This window comes from Nipponia nippon, unplaced genomic scaffold (assembly GCF_047370975.1).
Source record: "Nipponia nippon isolate SJK-2023a ecotype South Korea unplaced genomic scaffold, ASM4737097v1 scaffold_1, whole genome shotgun sequence".
NCBI lineage: Eukaryota > Metazoa > Chordata > Aves > Pelecaniformes > Threskiornithidae > Nipponia > Nipponia nippon.
Genome location: NW_028262290.1, coordinates 144152754 through 144175190, shown reverse-complemented (window position 1 = coordinate 144175190; position 22437 = coordinate 144152754). Strand labels below are relative to the sequence as shown.

Genomic DNA, 22437 nt, shown 5'->3' with positions numbered 1-22437 from the left:
AATAGTACTGCTGTCTTTTAAAAAACCAGAATTTAGACCCTTTTTTGTTTGCATTTGTCTTCTAAATTGCTCTCAGTTATAGATTATCTCATTACTTAATAACAGATTGTTATTCAGAGGGATGGTTCCCATCACCACAACTATATATTCACACACTCAGCAGAATTTTGTGATGATTATTTCTGGTTTCCAAAGTCAATTGTCTCAAGACATGTCAGGCAGAGTTAACTTTATTATTGGCTCAAGCTATTCTAGCTCAACTTCTGCTTTAACCAAATTATGTTCTTTTTTTTTAAGAATCTTAAACGGAGATATCAAGTCTGAATATGTCACTGTTACTGGAGACAGTATAAAACAAATGCAGGAGTATAAAATAATGGCCAAAGGACTGCACTAAATCCCAAAAGGCAGACTCTGTCCGTCTGTGAAAACCCAATGTGATGAAATGTGTCTGATGTGCCTCAGTCGCAGGACACACCTATTGTTAACTATAGGATACTCTTTCAGTGATGCTATTAACCTGTGATTTTTTTGGGAAGAACTTTCAAAATGTCATAGTAGGAGGTATCACAGATTCTGACCAAAAAAAAAAAAAAAAAGTTCTTTTGGGTAGGAGCAGCATTATACAAGCTTTTTCTCCCAGGTAACCCTACATTTCTGGCTTCTTTGTGGCCATCTCAGTTAAGTGTTTTCTCTGCTGCGACTTAGTTACTGATGTGCTGCTTCTGTATGCAGTGAACCTTATTTCTGTCCCACAGAGCCAGACCTGTTGTGACAGTGAATGCTCAGCTCATCCTGAACCCCATGATTGTGAATCCAGACAATAAAACTTGTCAACTCCCTGGCTCTCAGCTTTTGGTGGCCTGGTAAGTTCATGATTAGACAAAACACGTCCTCATCCTCTTTCTCAAATAACTTCCTATTCCTAACTTGTCTTGCAGCTTTTTGTTCAAACATGCTATGAGCAACAAAAAAAACCCCTATATAGAACAGAGTTCCTTCTGATATCTTCCAGTACTTCAGAGATTCTCAAAATGAAGTAGCTAAAAGTTGAGTCCTTTGATATGCTGAGTCTTCTTCTGCATAGGAAGACACACAGTGTCTCCTAGGATAAAATTCATATGCAGCGTTTGGATGAATCAAACATGAAACAGCTAAGACAGACAAAACACAGAAACCGTGATCTGTCAAAACATTCATCTTTGTTGAGAAATTGTAACAGTGAAAGTGATACAAAGACATGGTGGGCCCACCGTTTTCTGTTAGAGAGGAGAGGTCTCAGTCCTTTGTGGAAGAGAGAAGATGCCTGGCTGGCCATCCTGAGAGCAGTTCACAGGATGTTGTTTCTGGCTGCCATTGGTCAGGGGAAAGCTTTTTTTAGTGCATTGTACAGGACAATGTTGCATATATCTTTAAAAGAGAAACCCTCCACCACAGTAGCATTTAACTTTGAAAAGAAAAAGTACATTCAAAAACTTGAAGCTAATTAAAACAATATAAGATCAGTTACAAATATAAAATGCTTGCAGGACAGTTGGAAGCTATCTAATAGCACATAATACCACATAAAGGCACATTTACTGCACTAGAAAAAGTCACTTAGAAAGGACCCCAGGAACAGTTGATAAAAGAGGCTATTACAAATACATAAGATACTGTTTAAAAGTAGAAATCATAACAAATGAGGAAAATAAAACCAAAACAGAGCATAAACATGTGCAAGTTGAATATAAAATACCAGTAAGTGCTGCCAGAGAGACTGTGAGTAACAGATTTCTGAGACATAAAAACTAGCCCTATCATTTTATTTAAACACACTAGAGGAAGAAAGCCTGCCAGGACGTGGGGTGGATGAAAAGAATATCAAGGTGTAAAGGAGGACTCCAGAAGATAAGGTGACTGCAGAAATTTTGCACTGCTTTTAAACCAGAGGTGGTCAGAGGGATTCCCCACACTGGAGACATTCTTTATAGGAGATGAGTTTTAAAAGTCATCTCAAATGTAGGAGTCACAAAAGAGGTTTTAGAACAAATTCATAAATATGAACCGTAAAAAATAATCATGACCAGAAGCAGTTAATTTAAGAGTCTTATGACTGTTATGACTCTTATGAATCTTATGACTCTTATGAGTTCCTTTATAGGAACTCAACTCTGATACACTTAAACCACTAAATATATGGGTTTTCAATGCATTTGATGGAATTCGTGACTGAGGAAGTTCCTAAATCTACTGATCATGAAAATCTGGGATAGGGCTGTCAAGAGATTTCCACTTTTGCTCTATTCTTTTACACTTGATGGGACTTCTCATATTTATCATAATGTTCCTCATTTTTACATCCTGTGTAGAAAATCGCCCATCTACAGAGCAATGTAGAATGCACTCAGTAGAACTATGCAGTCCCAGAACTTTAAAAAGCTTTGGCCTTTCTGGAAGGAGTTCCAGATCAAGATCCGTCCTGATTTTTTGATTCAAGCATGTTTTGTTTTAATAGTTGATGTAAGAGAGAATTTACAGTATCAACATTGGGCTGAAGCATGTTCATTGATTCAAACTTCAGTTTTTAAGACTTTTTAAGAATGTTTTATGCCGTAATGGAAAAGATTTCAAAACCATAAAATTTACTGATAGTGTACCAAGAGAAAAAAGGTGTTTTTTTGCATGAGAGAAATAAAAAGGTCTGTTAAAAAAGTGTACCTGCTGTGAGATATTGTTTGAAAAGGGGAGAAAAAACAAAGTATGCTCCTTTAACATATAGTTTTTTCATTACTTTTCATTTTTGTGTTACAATAAGTCAGAAGATGTTTGGTTCATATCTACAGGAGTTTTAATAGGAGCATAATTTAATTTGTCTGCTTTATTCTAAAATACTCTTCCCTCAAGATTTAGTTCGCATTACAAAACAACTGAAGAGCAGCTGCTATTTTCCATGCCATAATTTTTCTCCTTAGTTGATATAAGCTTGTATTGTACATATGAAAACAATTAGTAGGGAAACTCCAACAGGCAAAGAATTCCTCAGTCCCATGGGATAGATTTCTGTATCTCTTAGCCAGCTGTGCAACTTGTATAAAATGTCTACCGACTGACACTGCAAAATTAGAATGAAAGGAAACCTCCTACCAGAAAAGTTTCAGGAAGTGTCTGTGTATGAATAATGTGGATTATTGTACATTTTCAAGTATTAGGAAAATATTAATTTTGCCAGGATATAAATTGGAAAGGTGAAGCACAGAGGAAACACGCACAAATAGTCATTTTTATGCACAGTCCTAAGAGAATTGTCCTGAACTTCTAGAAACATGTAATTCTTTCTCTGCTATGTTTAAAACATGGCTATTTCTGAGTGCCCAAAACTAACAAATTTGGAACAAGTTCTGCAACTTTGAAGCTGTTAAAGAAAGTGTAAAAAGACTTTTTTTTTTTAAGGTGTGAAAGATGTAGGTTAATTTCCGTAAAAAGAGGTAAATCAAACATTTACATTTTTCAAAAGCTGTTTCCACATCATGTGATCTGTTAAGTCCAAGACTGGGTTCCAGCTATCAAGAGGTCTAATTTATCTCTGCATTGGTATTTTTATTACCGTTTGAGATCTGATTATCCAGTAACTACTTTGTTGCTATTTTGTGCTTAAATTATATCTGCAAATTTTATTTACTCCACCTCTCACTAACTTAAGGTAGTGTGCGAATGTTATCTTTCTGGTACAAACTGTAGTTCGGAAAACATTATTTGTGGGTAACTGACTTTTTTGAGTTTCTAAGGATTAACCATTTTGAGTAATATAAAGTAATTTGGTTTGACTTCTAAAGAGACTACCCCCATCTATGCCATGAGTAGTTCTGAAGAAAGAGGAATATTTTTAAGCTGCTTCTTCTAATAATATTAAAAATATTTGTCTACCTGAAGAACATAAAATTATTTCAAACAAATTGCGTTGTTACCCCAAGATCACCAGGAAAAGCTAGTGTGTTCAGTTTTAAGGCCTTCCCTCTATTTTCTAGCTACAGTCAAATACTATTCAAACCATAAGCTTATAGTGATGACAGACACTGCAGAATAAATGTGATGTGGGGATCTCTTTGGCGAGGCAAGATTGACAGCACATAAAAGTTCATATGCTTTAGGATGATGGACTGTTTCCCAGTTGTTTCTTATCCACTGAAGTTTTATTCCTTTGGTTGTTAATTGTCTTGTTTGGTTGATTGCTCCTACAAGCAAGCTTGAAAGCTCAGCTATTCTATTTCTCACTGTGCCTTGGAAGTCAGATCTTAAATCTCATAAAAACTTTAGATTCCTGTCCTCTTTTGTGGTCTGTCTTTTCCTCTGCTTTTCTTTTTCTCACAGCTAAAGCATCGCTCAGCATCTCCACAGCGTCTTCTTGTCGAAGTGATGAGCATATCTCAATTTGTCTGGGTTTGTGATTGAAATCCGTGATGTCTTTAGAACTATTTCTGAACTAAATATCCATAAAATCACAAGCTAACCCCATAGTCTTGTCTCTTGCATGGCCAGAGGCTGGGAGACTAATAATCTCTAAATTTTTGCTTTTCTACACTGCCATTCCCTTTTTCACATGCTCTGCCTGGATGGAAAGGATTAAATCTTGGCTCTTGCAGTAATACTTAAGAACAATTATTTTGATTATCAAATGCGTATGATGAATTGTTCTATTCGTTATAGTAAATTGAACATACACTGAAATTGTGCTGTTTAACAAGTAAAGCATTTCAAGCTGGATTTTTAACTTAACCTTTTTTAAAACATGACAGTGCAAAAATTATGTGAGACCTCCAAAGCAAGATTACCAAGTTTAATACATGATGGCAGTTCATGAGTTTACATTTGAGAAAATACACTCTTATGCTATGACATGCGAGACTGGCCTGTGAAGCCTGATGTCTAAATTGCATTTATGCAATTACACAAGCTTTTCTCATTTTTGTTGTTCTTGTCCTTGTGTATTAGGAAATAATTGGTTCTTCATCTGTTAACTCATAATTTTAAAGAAGTAGGAATATGACTGAATTTGCAATTTCTGCATGGAACGTGAATCAACAGTCGTAATGTCACTTGAAGGCTACAGTTAAGTGGAGTTTAATGGCATAAGGCAATTTTTTTGCCCAAGAGGAAAGTGTTTAATAAGGTCATGAGAGTTACATGAGTCCCAGATGTGGCACAGTTTCATTACATTTGTCAGAGGAAGCAAACATGCAATTAGAGTGTGATTACAGGTTATTTTAAAGGTTATATTACTGGTTTTGAATTCACTGCATGGAGAAGTTAGTATATAGGACAACAGTAGTGAGGAGATTAAGAGCAATGGCTAATTCAAATATGTTTTTATTTAACCCAAGCTGATTTCACATCTTCCAGTGCTGAGCTATAATCCATGTTTAGCTGAGTCTTCCATATACAAAACAACATTTTCTGAACCCATGAAAATATTTTGTAAGAACGACTGGGAGTCAGGGACACCTGCAAGGTTTAGAAAGTCCCCAATCTTTGACCTGAGCAATTTTGTTACATTATACGGCACTTCTTTGGGAATAATGGTGTACATGGGAAGTACACCCAGCTAAAAGCATCAACAAGCATCATTGTAACTGTTTCCCTGGCCATCCAGTGTAATTTGTGAAAGCTTTTTTAAAATGTGATTCAGTTAAATATTTATATAACTTGCATAGATTCCTTACAAATGAAACTTTTCTATAAGCATTTATAATTCTACGGGGTTTTGATTAATTTTTATAGTAAGCCTTGTTAGAAGGTATCAGCCAATAAAAATATAAAAGGCTTCTCCTGTCAGTTGTTAAGTATAACTGCAAATCTATTGCCTGTCTTACAGAGAAATGGAAATAAATGTTTATTATGAGAAATAACTAATTATGGCTGAGGTGATGTTTGTGTACTACAGTTACAATTATAATGGGAATATTGCTAGGCTCAAAAAAGCTTGCTGTAGACTATGAACAGGCAAATGAAAACCGAATAACTTATAATGTGTTGCATTGTGTAGAATGTGTTGCATTAGCATACTAAATAATGAACATGAATAACTAGTTTCTCTATGCTTTGATTTAGGTCATGTACCTGCCAACTTCTACAAAACTTAGCAAATTAAATACAATACATTCTGGTTAGTCTTGTGCAACCAAAATTGAACAATTCAGTTGGTATGTTTGGAATGAATTATAGCCTCTTGCAGTCATGAAAGTCTTATAGCAATGCCAATGGAAATCATCCTGTGTGTTTTGATTTGCTAGAAAACAGCTTGGGTGTTGACTACATGGTCAAGGATTTTTCTTTGACCATGATGAACCAGAAAGGACTTCTGCAGACAGCCTCATACAAAGGTGGTTTGCTGAAGCTCAGCATAAGGAGCCCAACTTTGCCACCAATATTAGAAGGGTGATCTCTATAGGCTGTCTCAAGAATTAGTGGGAATAGAGACTTTTCTCCATGTCTTTCCCAGGAAGATATTCAGACTCTGTCTTCTTTGATTATTAGTGGAGCTTAGGAGATGTGCTAACTTAGTTAGGGAATATCTTAGGTAGCTAGATACAGATCTCAGTGAACATCTTTTTAAGAAAAGGGAAGGAAAACTTGAAAGATATGACTTGGGAACTGCTGATTCCCAGATCAGCTCTCTTTCTGCTAATGATTACTTCTTCTTTTTTATTTATATAGCTTTACTATAAGAGTCTGTGCGGATTTTGAAGGTCAAAGTATTTCAGATGAAATAGGTAAGAAATGTTTTATATTCCTATAATTTACTCTGGCCCACTCAATTTCAGATGTATTTTTTTCTTACACCTTGAAAGACAATAGGAGTGTGATGCCCTAAGGCAAGAAAATACAGTTTAAAAGATATATATATATATATATATATGTATGTGTGTGTGTATATGTATATATATATATAACACAAAGCTTTTATTATTCACTTGAAGGATTTTTTATTCAGTTTGAGCTGTTTTCCAAATAAAACCAAGAATGTACCCTGTTGGAGGATGTTCTGTTTAGGCGAAAAAAAAAAACAAACGAAAGAGACAGAAATCCCGATCTGTAAATAAAATTAGAAAGCTTAAATTACACATGTTCCATACTTCGGATCAAAAACTAGTGTGCTGCTAAACATACAGGCATTTAAAGCATGGATTAGTTTTACTTCGAAGACTGTGTTAGAGTAATTAACTATAATATATAATGAATTGTTTACTATTTTTTCTTTCCATGTTAAATAAATAAATATTTGATTTACTTGTATCCTTTAGTGCTGAAAGGTGAATTGCAATTAGATTCATTGAAACAGAAAGGAGCTGTTAAGAGGACCCTCTTCTTTGATTACCATCAGCCACATCATTACTTCTCCATTGTGATGGAGAGACAGAAACAGCTCCATTGCCGGGACTATCTTGTTTATCTCAGAGTAAGTTATTTAAAATATTTTGGACTGTCATCATCATTTGAGTAGTATCAGGCATTTAAAGATAATAATAACAAAAGGAGCCACTGGAAAAGGAAGAACAATTTCCATTGTTCTTAGATCCCAAAATTACAGAAATGTGAGATAAGAAAGGCCTCATCTGGGTGTCCAGAACATTCATCTACCTGGGCAAAATTTCCTATGTAAAATTGGCTCATCTTTTGTCAATGTAAGTATAAAAAAAAGACTTCCTTTGAAGAAGACTATACAGTTCCTCTGTGTACAAATACATTCATTTCATGCTCTTCTGGAAGTTCTGATTAAATACTGCGTCTCCTGATACAAAAATGCAAGATTGCTCTCCTTGTAGTATTCACAGTGGGATAATCAACTAAACATGTTAAATGTCATGCCAATTAAGTTTCAAAAGATATTTTAAAGGAGTGTCAGCAGAAATATTGGCCTAAAATTCATATATTTAAAACATATTTTTAGGATATTTTAAAATATTTTTAGAAAAATTATAACTGTGGAACTGAAGTTCTGAAGGAGAAAGGGTCATTGGTTACTCACTTGCAGCTGGAATTACCTCATGCAATTGAAGCAGATTCCAAGGCTGGTCCTAGAAATGCAGTGTGAGGTAAAATGGAGGAGTCTCAAGCAGTATGTAAGGAAGTGCCTAGGCAATAAAGGCAGTGGAGCTTTACCATTGCTAATCCATATAAATTCTTGGTTATGGAACAAACCAACAATATTACCTCCACAAATCCACACATGCCCTCCCTCCATTCCGAAAGGAAGGAGGGCAGTAGCTGATAGGAGTTGGTTCTGTGTGTCTCTTTTTAAACAGCTTCATTTTAGGCTAATGCTTTGAAAAAATTCTGAGTCTACTCAGCTCAGACAGCTTCTTCCAGATGTGGGGCTGTGGAGGCAATGTGTTCTGGGCATTCCAGTTACTGGTGAGTCACTTTGCTTTCCTAATGACATTATGTACAGCCAGAATTTGGCCAGCAGCTGTCAAAGAGCTATCTTTACCTTCAATAAAGATATCTGTTGCTGTATCATACTAACCTGAAATAATTATATTAAACCATTGGGTTTTATTATGTGATTGTCACTCACAGGATGAAACAGAATTTAGAGATAAATTATCTCCCATCAATATAAACTTGAATTACAGTTTGGATGAATCCAGTTTTGAAGATAGCTTGACTGTGAAGCCAATACTAAACTATTACCAGAAAAGCTCAGTAACAGAACAGGTATGAATTTTGCATGCCACATTTTCTGTATATAAACGTGAAAGCATTTACAAATACTATGTGTGTCATCTTCCTTAAAACAGAATATCACGCCTAGAAATTACACAACAAGAATTTAATTAATTCAAAATGTAAATGGAATATAAATATAGAACCAGGCAGGCCTTTAAAGCATTTCCAAAACTTTGTTGTGTTCATAGTTTTGATTGTATTTTAGAATATGTAAGCCAAGTTAGTATGGGAAAGGGCCTGAAAGATGATATTGTTCTGCTAAGGACGTAGTTGACAGTGTAAACAGTCTCCAACTATTCATGTGGAAAGGAACTTATAGAAAGGAGAAAGAGGTTAATTCACTAGGGCAGTGCTAGTGATATTTAATGAAGTGATTTGGGCTTTGAAGCATGTACTAGCTGTATTATAATTTTTTTTATTTTGCAACGATACAGGCTTACATTCTGGTTGACTGTGGGGAGGACAACTTGTGCATTCCTGACTTGCAGCTTTCTGCTATGCCGTAAGTTAAATAAAATAAATGATGCTGTATATGACAAAATCCAGACACTTCTAACTGCTTTAACAGAATGAAACATGTAGAACAGTTCAGTTGTTTGCTATAGCTACTCATTCTTACCTGATTTCCAGATATTAATTTGCATATCCATTTCATCTAGAAAACCAATCAATGGAGCAATATACAGTTAAAAAATGTAACTTTGTCAGACACATTCATGGTGTTTAACAGTTATCATAGAAAATATAGTTTGCAAGTGTTTGTTAGGAGTGCTTTTAGTTCTCTGAATGCCAAGAGATAATACAAATTATTGTTCAAAGGAGATTTTAAATTTGTTTATTTCAGTGTGCCAGTGACTTTGAACTCAGGACACAATTCTCCTGAACTCAGTGTACAGTGAAGTAAATGAATCTCAGAATAAAAGAATTTCAAAAGATGGCAACAGTTCCTCCTATGGAGGGAGAAATATGCCAAACAGGACAAGTGGGGAACCTCTGACAGTTATCTGACTCTGTGCCATCAAAATCAGTACATAGCTGGGAAAGGAAAGGGCACAGTGCTGTTGCAGGTCTCAGGAGATCTTCTGTCATTGTTGGTTTTACAACGGGCGTGAGGGGAAAACCGGAATCCCACCACCTTTGTGCCCTCCCGGAAACAACGCTGATGGGACCCCTGTGGCAAGTAATTCCTCCACTAGATACTTCTTTCTCGTTAGAAAGTAGTCAGCCTCTGAAATTTTATACAAGTAACATTCAAGTTCTGTGGTAGTCCACTTTGATTGTCCATGGTGGTGTTTTCTCTTGACCTCTTCCCTATCCAGGTGCTGGCATACTTTTCCAAGGGGTCATTTTTTATGAAAAGGTTTTATTCTGTGTTCACAGAATATTTTCCAGAACAGATGGATGCTATGAGAGGAAACTGACCTTCTGCTTTATTCATACATAAATTGTAATCGTGCGTGTTTTAACTCCTGACAAGTAGTATGTTCTATACAGAGATAAAGAACAGCTAATAATTGGAGAAGAAAACTGTGTCATGCTCATAATAAATCCAAGGAATGATGGGGAAGGAGCCTATGAAGCTGAGCTACATATAAAGATTCCACCTGAAGCAGATTACACTGGGGTTGAACGCAACAACAAGGTAAATGAAAATCAAAATGTTAGCGATAATAAAGCAGAAGAACAGAGAGCAAGGTTAACCTACATAGACTGAAAGCAGCAAGTAGAGAGGTGCCTCTTAGGCAGGGAGATTCCATCGACCATCAGCTATCCTTGCTCATACAGTCCAGGCTAAAGCTTAGCCATGTCACCAGCAGATGGGGAAGTCAGGACCGTTCTGTTCAGAGCCAGCTCAAGTCCAGCTCCTTGCTATTAACTTTGTTATAATACCACGCAAATACTGTCACATTTCTCCTAGGGCTAGAGATGTTCACATCATTCAGATTTGGAACCAGTAAACCGTACTGGTAGCAGGGAGTGATAGTGCAGAATCCCCTGAGTGCTTCCAACCTTGGATCCCGTGGTACCAGCTCTCAGTCAGAGTTAATGAGCCCTGGGCTTCACCTGGACACTTGGACACCTCTGTCTCATGCTCCCAGCACACCAGTGTTCTACCGTTATTAAGGGTACCCCAGTCTGATATCTTGAATAGTTGAACATAAACTGCAGTATAGACTTGATAAAGTTGATTTCCTTTGTAGTCAATTATTTTATCTTATGGATAGGCCAAAAAAGCAGTTATAATGTAATATGTGCCAGTGCTCACAGAAGGACTGATGTTGACTGATGTCCTGCTGAGCTATACTGAACATACAGTGTTTCCTTTTGGGGTCTGTTTGTTTTTTAAGAGCAAAGACGAAACACTATCCTGCAAACAAGCAGAGTGTTCATGTATTCTCTGTTGGACAGCAAGTCTGAGTCGCCTCATCTGCACATAAATCTCCCAAGCTGTTGCAACATGAGCTTGCTTTTTTCTGTCAGTGCCTGGAATGTTCAGAAGGGCCTCAAGGGTGGGAGTGGGAGAAAGCAAGTTAATTTCCTTTCTAAAGGCAAATGTTTTTAAGGAAGTTAAAAGTAACTTACAAGGTATTCCCTTATTCTCCTCTGTCAGTGGCTTTATTAATGGGCTTTTAACCCAGTTTGAAAAACATAACAAGAATTAATGATGTCACCGAAGATGAGAATATGGAAATTCTCTGCAGCCTCACTTTGCAGAAACATATCTTTGTACACAAAACAAATAAGTAAAGACACCAGCCTTTTTCTGTTGTCTATTTCTTTTGTTCTCTTAGCATAACCTCTGTTTTTTCGGACTGTGATCTACCAAACTTAAGTTCTCTTTAATATACTGTGCCTGGATATATTTTTCCTTTATTGCTCCTTAGGAATCTTTGGCTGTTCTTTTGGCCATTACCAAGGATGACAGGGGAGGCACTTATTCCAAAACCTGCAGCACATATTAGCACATGTCTATCATTTGGACTGGACAGAAATCACTCAGGCCTTTTCATTAGTTTAGGAAAAATTGACTTTTGTAGTGCCAGCAGGGTAGACTTATGGGAAAGGAAGGAAAAAAGAGGTGGGAGAGTCTGGTGCTTTGGAAGAATAAGGAGAAGCTAGAATGGGTTGGGAAAGAGTGTTAATATTCTTTTTCTTTTGAAAATAAACTTTTAAAAGTCCAGGAAATGTAATGCAACTTTTTCGTTTTCTTCAGATTTTGTGGAAGATGAAAGACATTTTTGACAAGTCCAATTATGAATCTTTCTGGATTTATAGAAAAATTACCTTCATTTTGCCCGCATTTACTTAGTTCACTACAACACATAATTTATTTCATATTCTCTTACTTTTCATACTTACTCCACTCAAAGAGATGTCATTATGTTCTTTCTGAGAAGGATCAAAACACTAGTCCTATTATTTATGTCATTCTTTGTGTCTTCCCTTCCACACTGCAGGTACAGTGTTCACAAGGATTACATATGGTACTGAAAGCAAGTTTATTCTTTCTATTGTTTTTAAACTGTAAATGTATATTTTTAAAAATCATGGTCTTCATGATATTATGGTTCCATTAAATAAACTAAAAAATTCACTTCTACGTGCATTTAGAAAAGAAATTCATATTGCAATTTTCTTCAAAAAGACAAAGCTAAAACTTTTTGGCATTTAACTGCTGGTGGAGATTGGCTCTTGTATGTATTTCAGTTGTTTTTCTGTAGTGCCATATGTCACCTAAAACTGCTGTGAACATGACAAAGAAGAATATACAATCTTTGTAATTTAAAAAGAAAACTTAGAATGGAAAAACACATTTTTAAACTCAGACATTCTTTTATATCCTTCCTGTTCTGTTTTCTCATTTCATTAATTCTGTCTAAATGTACAGATTAAGTAATTTGACTACTCAAAACAAGAATTAGCAGGTTTTTTTAGTTTTTCTCCCCAGAGTGATCAGAATCCTAGGTATCAGAGGTTCTTGTGTTACCAGGATGACCAAATTCTTAGGGGTCAAAGTATAAATGAGTACAAATTAAGAGGGACTCAATTAATTCAACCTATAGGGCTTTAAAAAAATATGGCAATTTGAACCATTTGAAAAGAGCACAGAAGAAATTATCACACTGGTATGTAGTAAACACTGAGGTATATGGAAAAAAGGTCTCTCAGTCTGTGGATACTTTGAGGCATGGACCATAGATGAAAATTAACGTTTTGCTGTCAGTTGCAGTGGAGTCAGGATCTCGCTTCTTATGTTTGTGTTTGCGCTGCACCCTGCCAATGGGCCATCTGTGACTGCTCCTGAAATGTACTTAATTTAATACAGAGTAATTTCAGCAGACAGGTGGATTTGTGGTAGAGCCTGTTGCAATCGTGCTCTTAAAGCTCTGTGTCTAAGGATTTCATTGGCTCTTTGATGTATCAGTGTTCACAGTCTTCTGTGTAGCTGTTTTTCCCCAAACTGCAGAATTCCTTGTATTAAGGCAGAGATAATATTCACCTCAGAGACAGCAAAACAGGTAGACTGAGAGCAGAATAAATGAAATGTAAAGAGCTGAATAAGTCACTTGATACTTTTCTGATGGAACTGAAAAATCTTTAGAATCAAATCATTCTATTACGCTGCCATAATTTCAAAGTAACCATACTCATAGAGGATATTAGGCTACTTTATTATGGGGCTACTCTGAATTTAGTCTATCTAATAGAGAAACAAATATATCCCTTAAGTGCCTCCTGTCCAACCTGATTTTTTTGGAACAATTTATTGGGTTATTCTATATCATTTGAATTACGCTTGGAAAGTGTTAAGGTCAACAACTTAACTGAAAATTCACTTGCCTTCTACCTCTTCCCTTCAGCTTTATGGAATACAGTGTTTGACGTGCCTCAGTTGTCATTATCTTGTTATCTCAGGCCTGATTCTGTAGCATATTGTACATAGACTGTGTAACCATATCAGAAGAGTAGCATTTTGTAGAGATATAGGTGATCATATGCAAGTGGAGAGCCAAGTGAATGTGTGTGATCTTAAAGTCTGAGGTCAAGGATGTGATTTTGAAGTTTCATTGATTCTTGCACATACTGATACTTCCTTCAGTCAAAAGGTGATTAATGAAGTACAATGACTTACAATGAAATCAAATGTATTATTCATTAGTTGTATTGTGGAAACATTTAGAAGCTCCAGAGACCAGCTAAATGAGTAAATTACCACAGCTTTACAAGTTACTGGAAACCCATTGGCTTGTAGTAACTGTCCATGTGCAGCAGATATGGAGTTACTGGAATTAGCTGCAATGGAAAAAGTATAAAGTCGTTATATTACCTCACATTTCCATGGGCAGTAGTTGATCCAGAGACAGTATATACTTGCTGTACAGTACGTTCTTACACTACAATAGCATGATTGTGTGTTTGAACCCCAAGCCATTGCCTGAATACTGTGCGCTAATCCTTTGCTCAGTGAAAGAGTTCCCCATATTGAACAGCTCAATCTTGCCTTAGTAGCAATGGCTGGAACCAAAATTCACGTGGAATAATTAGTAGAAGTAAATCAGGCAAATACAAAACCCTAACAGGTATTTGTTCCACACCAAAAACATTATGTATTTTGGCATAACTGTCTCTGCTCAGGCTGGGAACTGTAGAGTTGTTGCAGATCACAACCAGATTTATATTGCAATGGATAAGCTCTGAGCCGTTTTCCCCATGCCTTTCTGAACTAAAGCATGACACTCTCTTAAAATAGGAAAAAGACCTGAAACCTTCTTGTCTTACCTGAAAATTCTTAGAATAAGTACATGGTGGCTGGCTAGATGAGATGTGATTTGAGCCTTGTGAGGACAAACACTAGTTCTTCATACATCAGCTAGATGAGAAGCTAGATTCTGGCACCTGGTACCTAATCCATCCACTTTTCCTCAGAAAATAAGATGGGAAGGTGTTGATCAAGGAAAGAGAGGTGGTGTTTTACTCTGCAGCCTGTTGTGCTTAACTATTCTGGCATCAATTAGTAATTCATCACTAAGACCACCAGAAAGAGTTTCAAGTCTGTAGGCTGCCTGGATTACTTAAAGCATCCAATCATTTTCTAGTTAAAATGCACGCTGGGAGCACAAGTGTTAATTGTTGGGGTTTTGCTTCTGCTCAAGACTGCCAAAAAGACCATGTGTTGCTATAAAAATATAAATTGCTACCAGTGGCAGGTAGAAGGGTTTTGTGGCAAAACCTTCCATCTGGCTGAGTTACATATGGACTCAATGATACTGACAGTACTGGGTGTATAAGTCTTTGCTCTTGCTTGCTTCCTGCCTGCTTTTAATTTTCCTGTTTGGTACTTAACCGCCTCAAAAAGGTGATCAGTGAAAAAACAAAGGCAATAAATCTCAGTATTGAAGAAATTCTACCACAGCTGACCCTTTGTCACATCTTTAGGCTGCACAAATTAGCTTTTGTGATGCTTGTCATATAAATTCTGTGTCATTAATCATTTTCAGTCTAAGAGCATAGCCTCCAAATTGCAGAAAACCTACTAGCAAAACTCCTCTATTTGCTCAGCCTTCGAGGGATAAAAAATTGCATGATAAGGGCGGATTTACTCTATACTGGTGTGTAATACAGCATTAATAAAGAAACTGCAAAATATCAAATATAGACGAATATTTATTTTCTAACATTTAGACCTCAATTTCACCCCCACCCAAAACAAAATCAAAACTATAAACCCACACATCAAGCTAAAATGACCAGTTTTCCAGACAAGTTTGGTTTCAGCTGTGTTAACACCCTCTCTTCTCCCATGTGTTTCTTCCCACCTCTAATTAACCAGCTGGAAGGAGTGTAAAAATCCCCCAGTCCCAACCCTAGAATGGCGTGGAAAGGCTATTAGTGCGCTAGACATGCTGTGTAACAAACTTTGTTTCCTCCTAGGAAATTGTAAAAGTGTCAGTATACAGTGACGTGTGTACTGAGGGCATGCTTCACACGGGCTCCTTTTAGGACATGCCCTAACTTTTCTTTTAATCTCAGGAAATTATAAGGTCAGCATGTCCATGCTGGCTTTTGCAGATAGGACTGAATTGGTAGTCAGTGGTCTGGAGATTTCCCAGGTCTTTTTATATAAAGAGCATGACCTTGCATGTATTGCTTAATCTGTGAGAATCACAAATGAGAGGAAAGGCAGTGGGAGAGCCTTATAGCAACAACTAGCTGCATCCTGCTTTTACAAAGCTGGTTACTTCTGCATATATATGGAAGTATTTTCTTTTATTGAATATGCCAGAGAGGAAAACAGAAAAGAAACCCAAGAATTTTGTTGCTTTATCTTACGCTGTATATCCTAACTGGCACTATTCTATAGCTGTTCCTCCTTTTATGCAGGCTGTTTTGTTTACAGATGATAACAACTAGTGATAAAGACTAAAGAGTTAAAAAAAAAAAAAACAAAACCAAAAAGTAGGATACATTTTACATTAAGAGCTTTAGAGGGAAATTATATGAGTGTATCCTCAAAGCTGTCAAACGAAACTGCCTGATAAATGTTATGCACAAACTGAACTTTGAATGAATAGTTGCTGGAAAAGCAGTTAGATTTTACTTATTGCTATAAGCAATGAAAACCTTAATTTCTGATAATGCAAAAATCTATCTCCTTTGTTGCTAAATTATAAACACAGGTAACAGTTCATGTTTTTACAGAAGTATTTAATGTTCTAAGTACTTTATCATAGGTTGGAAAATAAAGTTCTACTCTCGGTCCATAGTAAAGTTCTGCCAAGGTCAGAATTTCACTACAGAGACTTCTAGTGATGGATAATACAACTATTGCAATTAGTGTGAGGCCTATTCTCCTCACCCAGTTTTGCCTACTCTTTTTTTCTCCGTTGAGTCATTATGGCTGTAGGAATGATTCACAACAACAAAGCGGTATGTTAAAACTAGAAATAGAGTGATCTCATCATGGCTCTTAAGGTACTGGGAAACTTTCCTGTTTGTTTTTCCCTGGCATCAGTTTTCCCCCGGCATCAGTTTTCCCCCATTGTCTGACAATAACTACTTAAATGTTTTGATAAGTGCACTGAGCAGGTGTCCGAAATCAAAAGAAATGTCACAGTCACAAAGGCATCACTTTCCCAACTGGATACATTTCACTGTGATCTCTGACCTCCATCTTGGTGTCCTTTTGTTCCAGGCACTGCGTGTATTGAGCTGTGATTACAAGATGGAAAATGAAACTAGAATGGTGGTTTGCGATCTTGGGAACCCCATGGTGGCTGGCGCAAACGTAAGGGAAAACCCGATGCATTTACTGATTTTTATCTAATTGAATTTAAAGGGGAACAAATGGATAAATATTCAATTAGCAGAATGCATCCCAATAAGCAGCACCTAAACCATATTATTTACTTGGACAGGAAATTGTTGGTGTAATAAGAGGCAGAACTGTGCTTCTGAAAAACTAACAATTTTGTTGTTCTAAAAGATTAATGATGCTAGAGCCTGTGTTTTATTTCACTTACTCTAAAGAAAATGAGGGTGACTCAATTTAAGTCACAGAAGTTGCACTAGTGTGATGAGAAAAGAATCCCAATCCATAATGTGATCTCTTTATTTCTCCCTTTTAGTATCCTTTCTACTTAAGATATGTATAGTAAATGACAGCTTCTTTAGCCTGATTCTCATCTTGAGTGCATAACTGTTGTCTTATCAGTTTATATAATGATTTCTATCTTTGAAAATGTAATTGGAGTCAAGTTTTCCTTCAAGTTATTAATCATTCTAAAATTTTGCTAAGGCAGCTATTCATAAATCATACTACACATTAGATGGAGCATTGGTAGCATTGTTTTTAGACAAAAGTGGAACTGAATAATGACTGGTGATGGATGGCAGATAACGATTAAACATAGGTTTGGAGATTAAAAAAAAGTGCTACCCATTCCATAATTGTCATCACTTGTCCCTGTTTCATGAGTGTGGAGGTACTGCACTACAGCCCCTCACACTCCTCCCTTTGAATCCAAAGCCCTGTTTCCACATCATCCTTGACCCAAAATGCTAGCAGTGTCAAGACTTCAGGAATGCTGTTTGGTGGCCACTAAAGCAGTACTACTCTCACCTCTCCCCTTATGAATTCTCACAGCACAACTAATCCTGCTTTTCTTCAGAATCAGCTCTAGGGCTGCCATAAATGCACTGTTAGCAAATATTCCTAAGCAAAATACTTCATAAAGAGAGACTTAGAAGTAGCAGAATAAAACAGCAGGGTTCATAACATGTTTAAGGGTATTCTGACTTATAACAAAAGAATCCCACCCTTGAAAATTAAGGCATGTGAAGATAGAGCATTACAAAGCCAGATAGCAGAAGTGTTTGATTATAGTGAGTGAAAGCTTGAAGCCTAACTTTATCTTTGAAACCAGCTCTCCTGGAAGCTTAGTAAAGGTGAAAGGACTTGAGCTTTTTCAGTCCAAATGTATTTATGATGGCAAATGTACTTCCAACAGCGAAATACCAGCCCTTTGTACAAATTGCATAAATCACGAAAGGCCGCTCTGATCCATTTCCAATTTTGCAAAACAATTCTGCTCTGGCAGGAGATCAGTTATTCTCAAAATATTCAGTCAGAAAGGGACTCTTTGTGGAAGTTGTGAGGGAGTGGGAAGGGAGGGTTAGGTCAAAATCAAACATTCCTAAAACTCTTAACTATTGAGTCACTGTAATGACTTTTCAGAACCTTGAAGTCCTAGAATTCTTGAAGCCTTTAAGATCAGCTTCTGAGTATGAGGGTTATATCAGGATTTTGTGATACAACCCATAGGATATTACTGCAGTGGGCTACAGAGTTGTCTGACACTTCACATCTTCAAAATGCGTTATTGTCATCAAAATCGGTATATCTCTGACTCTTTTAAAATCTGTGACCTTAAAATCATTTACTGGCCACAAAAATTACTCAACCTTTTCAGTAATACCTTTGTGGTTAAAAAAAGATAAAAAGATAAAAAAGAAGATAAAAAGAAATGGGAAGGAAAATCACACCACCATATGGCCCAGAATGCAAACTAAATGTCTGTGATACCATTGCACTGGCAAAGAGTGCTCAAAGTACCTATTTATGAGACTGAAATGGATCAGACTGACAAGCTTCCTAATGCCTGTTCAGCGGCCTTAGCAAGTGAGATGTAGGTTTTATTATAAATGCTGGTAGAACAATTGGGAAGCTAATAGAAATGATTAGAAATAAGGTTAGAAGACTGGGAGCCTTGGAAGATCTTGCCCATTTCTTGGTATGTACCAAACTGATTCTTCAAGAGCACAGAGGCTTTATCTTTCATATGCACTGTAAGACATTTCAAAACAAGCTAGCCCTCTGTCTCCCGGCATACTCCTAGATCCTGTCGAACATAATAACAGATTAAAGCATACCAGTAATAGCAGAAATGTCACGGATTTCAAAGATAAATGATGCTACTAACATGGAAAATAATGCAATTTTAATGAAACTAACTTCACTTGGAAAATTTTAAATGCAGTTAAACTACTCCGATAAAATGAATGTCCAACTAAAATAAGGAGGTTGAGTGATTGCTAAGTTACAAGCTCAAGCAAATTCAACTCCTTTGGCTTCAGTGGGTTTTCAGCAAGGGCATGTGAGCATCTTTGCCCCTTACTAGTAGTACTGTCAAGGGCTACTTGACATTAACAAAGTCATACAACCATACAAAGGCAACATCTGCAGCTTGTTAGACTCATACAGTAGGAGTGTGTTTCAGTATTAAATAAGGGATTAAGCCTCAGGAGTATAATAGATCATCAAAACTGCAGTTTGTGTCTGCTCTGAGGAAAATTTTATCTTTGGTTCATCAAATTTTTTTCTGCTATAAGTAGAAACAAATGTGTATAGCCTGATTAGTAAAAACAGTAAGAGAAATGCCGAATTCAATATTTGGAAATCTTTGTCTCTGAGACTGAAAAAATCATGTTATATTTTTAAAGGTGAATGAAATATCAATACAGTTGTTAAAATCATCTCCAAAAAGTAGTCTTAAAAATAGCTTACTTCTCTATTCCAGGTCAGCTATTTAGCCTCTGTTTAATTTAATGAGCATTATCTTTTCATCTTAAAGATTTTACTTCCAAAAAGAGAGATTAGCTATAACTATGACATTAAAATGGTCAGAATTCAAAGATTTGAACTTGCCATTTCTTTTATGATGACAATATTGCTTTCAGCATAGGACAACTGAAAGAAGTAATTGAAACATGTTAGCCAAGTCTCATTCTGGAGATGGATTAAGATTCAGTTGTGCACCACTACAAGTGAGGAAAGAAGGAGAACTGAACAAAAATTTTAGAAAAATAATGCTTGGGAAAAAGGAACTGCTTAAACATCTGAAATGACATCCACACAGGAAAATGCCTCCTCTTTAGTGATGTTGAATCGAAGTCCCAAACATAAAACTCTACGTTGCTGTGTCCTGTCCTGTTGCTGACAATGCTACCCCAAGTATGTTAAGGAAAGTATGCCAAGCAGACAACTCTTCTTTTTTTTTTTTTCCCCTGTAATCTAGTCAGACACTGGCAGAGATGAAGGAATGATGTCCTCATTTCCTAATGCCTTTTGATGAATTTCTCAGGAAGATTGTTTCTCCACATGGAGAATATGGCTATATGTAACCATCCTTTTTGAAAAAACTGAAAGCACAGTGTGCAAGTTATCTGGCAGTAAATTCTACCATCAGGCAACAGGGGAGGTAGGGGGGAGTAAGAAGTTGTACAAGATTACAGGCTGTAGACTTTGCTGTCAGTCTCAATGCAAAATTCACATTTCAAAAATTACCAGATTTAAAACACATGCAGTTGAAATGTGGCAATTAAAAATGTTAATTTATACATTGCAGTACAATTTTATTAATTTAACATGGAGGGCAGATGTCATCTTCCCCTGCTCCCCTGCCACTTGCATACTGGGGCTGTAACTGTGTCCAATGAGAGGGTTACAGAGACCCCACCAGATGCTATTGTATATTCCTTCTTCAGTTAGCCCTGCAATTACATTCTCTCTTCTCAATTAACTTGTTCTGCTTTACTCCGTGCCCTTCTTGCAAAGCAAATGGAAATTATCAGAGGGAGGAAGCAAGGTCTGCATAAACACAAGGGAGCACCAGTGGAAACCCTTATCTCCTTCAGTTTTGGGAACTGTGTGTTTTACCCTCTGTCTTCTGTGGTCACAACACTGCAAGTTGTGGCAAACTGAACTGCAAATATAACTTTGAAGTTGTATTCCTCTTAACTGAACTATGGCTCCCAGGAGCTGCAATGAAAAAACTCAAACCAAATCAAACTAAAACATCAAGCTGCTGCTAATTTAGCCTCTAGAAGAAAAACAGGTGATCAGTCAGCCCTGCAACACCTAAAGCATGCAGCTCATATGTCACAGTTACAGAGACAACGGGAGGAGCAGGAACCCCTGGAGTCCTGGACAAAGGCATGCATGGATGGAGGCAGGGATGAGAGGTGCCAGACAGCTATTATTTTCTTTTGGCTTGGCAAAGTAAAGCAGACTGTCTGGATGAAGAAGGGCCCACCGCTGTGTTCTTGGGAGTATGCTTCTCTGTTCCTCTTGATCTTTCCTCTGTCCAGCTGCGTTTTCCATTGGGTGACAAACACAGGCAGGATGATATTTTTTCCTGTAAACAACTCAATGATATTATTTCTTACTAATTTTACAAAGTAACAGTATCCTATACAAGTCTGTGAAATGCAATGTTCAACAGTACTGCTTTCTCAATGTGGAAAGATCAAACCATTTTTAGTAACCTATTGTTTTGTTTCTTTCCCAGTTCTCTACAGGCATTCGATTTTCTGTTCAGCATTTTGAAAATGCAGATTTCAGCATCAATTTTGAGCTGCAAATAAAAAGGTTAGATGTTTTATCAAGAGTATGGCTATTTAAATTCTGAATTCCTGTTGATATCTGAAGTTTAATATATAAGAAGGTCATTCTAACTCTTCAGTGTTGGTATTTATTTCATGGGCTTTCCATGGTAGCTTTCTTCAGGCAGATTTGTGGAGTTGGAGCCTTGTTAGCTTTTAGCAAAATCAGTCTTAGAGTTATTCTGAGGATTTTATTTTGTTAAAATTCAGGGTAACTGGTTTTGGTCAGTGGTCCAAGGATCTTCTACAGATTTGCCAAATTTGCACTTTGTTCTCCACATCAGGGTTAATGAACACTGATCACTTTGTAACAAAATTCTGTATTTAAAAACATATCATGCTCTGAAAAAAAAGATATGCCACTTCTTCACGACAATTTAGAAAACAGAAGGAAAGCAGTTAAAATCTGCTCACCAGATTTAGTGGCATGAAGAGAGAAAACTGTTTCAGTTTGATGCAGGTGAACCTTTGTTATTTTTCCATTAGTTTCCTCCACATCTGTGTGGCTGAAATACTACTGCTGGAGAACCTTCTGTTTTGTGCTAAGCAGTACTTCCTCCACAGGGACAAAAAAACACAGAATGGGCTGGGTTAGGATAACAGCAAGAAAAATCCTGGGACTTTTTCAGTAGGTGGCAGAGCTTCTACTCCATCTGTCCTCATCAAATACACACTGGAGTTCCTGATGGGGCCCTCCCTGCCCCACACACAGAGACTTAATTGCTAATGTCTGGCCTTTAATGAGGGCCTTGATCATGTTCACTATGGTAAATAACTGAGACATTTAAA

General features: G+C 36.8%; 1 protein-coding gene across 1 annotated transcript in view; it reads left to right on the top strand.

The window, feature by feature from the left end:
• Positions 1–22437, top strand: part of ITGA8 (integrin subunit alpha 8) — a 119972-nt gene that overhangs the window by 46539 nt on the left and 50996 nt on the right. The window contains exons 15-22 of the mRNA XM_087775784.1: positions 759–866; positions 6694–6749; positions 7281–7435; positions 8557–8694; positions 9141–9208; positions 10201–10348; positions 16901–16993; positions 21555–21634. Of these exons, the coding sequence (XP_087631910.1) occupies positions 759–866; positions 6694–6749; positions 7281–7435; positions 8557–8694; positions 9141–9208; positions 10201–10348; positions 16901–16993; positions 21555–21634 (846 nt within the window). The remainder of the gene's footprint in view (positions 1–758; positions 867–6693; positions 6750–7280; positions 7436–8556; positions 8695–9140; positions 9209–10200; positions 10349–16900; positions 16994–21554; positions 21635–22437) is intronic.